General features: G+C 38.2%; 1 protein-coding gene across 5 annotated transcripts in view; it reads right to left on the bottom strand.

Moving 5' to 3' along the window:
* Window positions 1–4,574, bottom strand: part of micu3a (mitochondrial calcium uptake family, member 3a) — a 30,568-nt gene extending 25,994 nt beyond the window's left edge. For 2 of the 5 annotated variants that reach the window (XM_026947702.3, XM_053231105.1), the window contains exons 1-2: window positions 4,062–4,573; window positions 1,401–1,551 (exon numbers count right to left, since the gene is read on the bottom strand). In XM_026947702.3, the coding sequence (XP_026803503.1) occupies window positions 1,401–1,551; window positions 4,062–4,262 (352 nt within the window). In that variant the 5' untranslated portion in view covers window positions 4,263–4,573. Of the gene's footprint in view, window positions 1–1,400; window positions 1,552–4,061 lie in introns of all 5 variants that reach the window. The other 3 variants (XM_053231104.1, XM_053231103.1, XM_026947703.3) reach the window with 3 other exon arrangements.
* Between the last annotated feature and the right edge of the window lie 281 nt (window positions 4,575–4,855).

The following is a 4,855-nucleotide window of genomic DNA, read 5'->3' as shown; positions in this document are numbered from 1 at the left end:
TATCCTTTGCTTGCAATAACTGCATCAAGTCGTTGACCCAGTGACATCACCAAACTGTTGCATTCTTCAGAATAGCTTGCTTTTCTCCCATAGACAGCTCTCTGGTCTTCATGTTGGTTTATCCTTTTTAACAACTACTGCAGTCTTCACAGGCGAAACCCAGGGCTCAGACTTTCAGAGCTATTAAATGTTTAAACAGTCAATCTAACAATCTAATAGGACACACCTGGGCAGCAAGACACACCTGTCACTCACATGTTCTAGGGCTGCACGATATTGAAGAAAAATGCGATATGAGATAACTTGTTAAATAATGCGATATGCGATATATTAGAAACGATAATGCTATAAGTGTGTAAAATCAATTTAAATTGTATTTATATATATGTTTATACATTTAAAAACTGAAAATGACATAACCAACGTACATGTTTCATGTTCTTTTGAGTGATATTCATATCACAATATTTCGATAATTTCGATATATTGTGCAGTGCTAACATGTTCCAATACTTTCGATCACTTACTGGTGAGTTCAAACAAAAGATGCCATGTTTTAAGTCACTTAACAAATCTAGATGTAAATATCAGGAAATGAAATAGTAATAATAGTAATAATAATAATAATAATAATAATAATGATAATAAACCTAATCTGTTGAATTTGAATATTTATGAAATAATTGAAGTATTATATTTTCTATAATATAATATTGTAAACTATTAAAGTATAAAAATAATAAATAAAAGTATTATTAAATTATTTAAAAAGTAATTTTACTTTTATTTTACTTATTATTTTACTATATTTTTCTTTTTTTAATAAATGTTTGAATTTTTAACCTAATAAAAACCTGTTTATATATTTTTTAAATGAACTGTAAAACGTTTTTAAATAGTTAACTTCTCAAAAAAAAAAAAATAAAATCTAAACTCGTAAGTAACTATGTAAAGTGGAAAAAAGGGCAAATAAAATAAAGAATAAAGAAAAGATGGAATAAAAATCAAATGTATGGGATTGTAAACACATTTTAAATGTTTTTATAAACTATTAAATGATATATTTAAAATATTTTTATATTTTTCATTTTTAAAAAATTAAATAATATTTAAAATCTAGTATATAATGTAAATATATAAATTAATAAAGTGGAATAAACAAACGAACAAACAAACAAACAAACAAACAAACAAATAAATAAATAAATAAATTACACAGCGTGTGAAGTAAGGTCTGATCATTAGTCGCACACACACACACACACACACACACACACACACACAGAAAATCCTAAAATTAAAAGGACTTGTGAGACTTTGAAAGGCTGACAGTGAGACAGGTGTGTGTGTGTGTGTGAGTGTGTGTGTGTGTGAGTGTGTGTGTGTGTGTGTGTACTCACTCCTCGGCTCGCTCATGGTCACTGACTCGATGAAGTTCTGAGGCGTCATGTACAGCTGACCCTCGTACTCCAGCGAGCTGAAGAGTCGGAAGCGGTGCTCATGGGACGACATGTACACGTCTCCGTCCTCCAGGTTCAACTGCCGGTTCTGCTGGGGGGAGGGGCAAGAGGCGGGTCACACACACACACACACACACAGGGTCAGAACCATATGATACGATATGATACGTCCACGGTATCAGAACCACGTACTCAATATCACTGTATTCAATGTGTGTGTTTAGCTGTATGTATAATTATTAAATAATTTAAAATATCTTTCATAATAATTTAGTTTACAGTAATTAAATTAATTACAAAAATAAAAACAATTTTCTCTTTTTTTCAAATAACAATATTGAAAAAATAATAGGTTCCAAGTAGCACCAAATTTAAGACACTCAGGACCCTTAACTATCCAAAGAACCCCTGAAGAACCCTTTCTTTAAAAAAAAAATATTAATTTAATCCTGCGCCATAAACTCCAAATTATTGCTTATATTTACTTCTTAGTACCTAGAACCTGTCAGGAGTTTAACATTTAACTCTCAGGTTTTTATTATGTTCTTATAAAAAGGGTTCTTTGGATAATGATGCGTTAATAGCCTTGGATCAGCCACGCTGTAGGGTTCTCCGCAGAACCTTTAAGCGGGAACGTGACAGTGTTCGGTGTATTACTGATCGTTATTAACGTACTGATGGATGATGGTGTTTGAAAATATTTATTTCAGTATCGTTAGCGCTAACTCGTCACGTCTTCTGATCTCTTCATCACTGACACATGGCCACACCTCGAAACGTACAACTCTCATTCAGGTGTTTTAGTTTTACTTTCATACGTCAGCGTGCAGGGTGTGTATACGAACAACACACACACACACACACTCAAATATTACAAATGTGGAAAGCATTCAGAACTCGTCTGTCCAGAAATATTCCTCACACCTCCTCCTGCGTTTCTAAACAAACCAAAAATAGCTGCATTCGCAAAACGAGGAAAACCCTGCGCTCACACCTGGGGGCGTGTCTCAGGGGTAACGGGAGGGCAAGACGACACTAACGGGGAGGCAATAACAAGTCGTTAGGGAATAAAACACACAATGAGGCAAGGTTACCACCCTAACGTTGATTATTTTCCGATAACAGCACCTCCCTGAGCCTGTTATTCCTCTTCTAACACAGCAATTTGCTAATGATTATATTAAAAAAAAAGTGACACGTCATACTTTTTATCCGTTTATAATTACATTTGTAATGTAGCGGTAATGTAATTATTTGTAATAATTTTACAACAGATGTTACCTCTGACACTGGAGACTCCTTACTTCAAAAAAAAGATTATTTAAAAATCTGTTAATGATTAGCGTCTGCTGTACAAGTCCCCGTGAATGAGCTGTTGCTATAGAAACCATAATGTATAAAAAAGAGCATGTGATTTGCTGACCAATCAGAATCAGGTACAGTTACAGCTCGCACGTGTTTATTTGCCCGCTTTGACGAAGTGCCTAGACGACGTGACGTCACTAGAGCTAACACGAGGCCTGAGATTACGTTTCGTTTTTGTCTCGTCGTGCCCTTGGTCTCTTTTTCCAGAGGACACTTGTTTAAACGTCACTGTTGGAAGTTTGTATTAGACGCTAAACACAGCGAAAGGGGCGTGGCCAATCTTAAACTAATCTCCAATCAAAAAGCAAATCTTTCGTACAGCTGTTACTCCTACTCAGGAGCGATACAGAGCAACCGTACAGCTGATGTAGCGACGCCATCTTATACAGAACGCCTCTGAATCCTGGATTCTGATTGGTCGTCAGGTGTTGATTAATTCTCTATAACAACAAATCACAGGTTTATATTAATGCTTCTAGCTCTAATACGTTATGGTTGCTATAGTAACAGCTCATTCACAGGAACTCGTACAGTGGACGCTAATAATAAACAGATTTAAAAACTAGAGAGACATTTATGTAACGTTTATGGAAGGAGTCTCCAGTGTCAGCGCTTTGTAACAGTCAGAGGTAAAGCTGTAACTTTAAGTTTTACGATATTATTTTTTTGCGATTTCTCTGTAACTAAAAGCTGCGAAAGAAGAGAGAGGCTGGTGAGGGAACGACTGTTTATAGCTGCTATAATGTACGCGAGAACAGTGACGAACTCGTTTCACAGAACTTTAAATGTAACAAGAAACGGATAAAAACTATGACGTGTGGTTCTTTAATAAATAAAGCATTGTAATCGTTGGCTGATTGCTGGACTGCAGTTACAGGAAAATAATCAGCATCAGGGTGGTGTGATGTTACTCACTAGTGCTGTATTACCCTGAGCCTGTGTGTGTGTGTGTGTGTGTGTGTGTGTGTGTGTGTGTGTGTATATCATATCTCCTGCAGGACAGTCCCGCGTCGTTACACTCACGCGCTGTTTCACCACCTTTTTTTTTTTTTAATTCCTTTTTAAAAATTTAATTGATTCCTAATTGAATGATATTAATCTGATGTGTCGCGTGCGCTCTGTGTTCTGTATAGAACCCCACAGCGGACATTTTGTATTTTATTAAACGACTGGTGCTGTTATTATCATTATTATTATTATTATTATTATTATTATGGTAGCGCGAGCGCTCCTTACCGGCTCCTCCGCGAGCACGGGCGCGTTGTTGCGCACTCCGGCGCGCGCTCCCCGGTAGCTGAGGTACAGCACCGCCGCTCCACCGGCCGCGAGCCCGATTCCCACCGCCGCCCCGGCGCTCTGCCTCACGCGCGCTCTGGCCCCGAACCGAGCCGCCGACCTGCTCACCAGCACCGACACCATCCTGCGCAACGCCGCCATCTTTCACCGGCAGCACCGCGCGCTCTGTGTGTGTGTGTGTGTGTGTGTGTGTGTGTATACCGACTACCGGCTCCGTCCCAAATCCCCTCCCGGTGTTTGCCCTCTTCACGTGCACTGCTCAGGGTGTGAAATTTAAACACAGCTCCCGGTTTTACTTCATACCACCGAGCTGAATCAGAACTCTGATCCGGACTCCAGCTCGCTCCCTACGCCCTACACACTCCATCCTATAATAATAATAACAATAATAATAATAACAACAAGCTCTCACACCCTAACTAGTGCACTACTGCACGCGTTTAGGACGCAGCCCGTGTCTGACTCTGAGCGCTGTGACAGCTGGCTCAGTGACGGAACCGACACCATGTCACGTGACACCGGGCTTCATTTCAATTATAAGACCTTAAACATGGAAGCTGTGTGCTGTGACAGCATGCTAGCTAACTAGCTAGCGCTAGCAAACATGCTAGTAGTAGGCTAGTCACTCAATGTTAGCATTATTTATTTATTTATTTAATGCCAAAAACAATTTATATGAAATTGTATCAACAAGTACAGAACAACAGCAACAATACATTTCAATAAATAAAATA

The sequence above is a fragment of the Pangasianodon hypophthalmus genome, chromosome 28 (assembly GCF_027358585.1).
Source record: "Pangasianodon hypophthalmus isolate fPanHyp1 chromosome 28, fPanHyp1.pri, whole genome shotgun sequence".
Classification (NCBI taxonomy): Eukaryota; Metazoa; Chordata; class Actinopteri; order Siluriformes; family Pangasiidae; genus Pangasianodon; species Pangasianodon hypophthalmus.
Note: the sequence above shows the minus strand (reverse complement) of the source record. Positions and strands in the feature narration are given on the sequence as shown.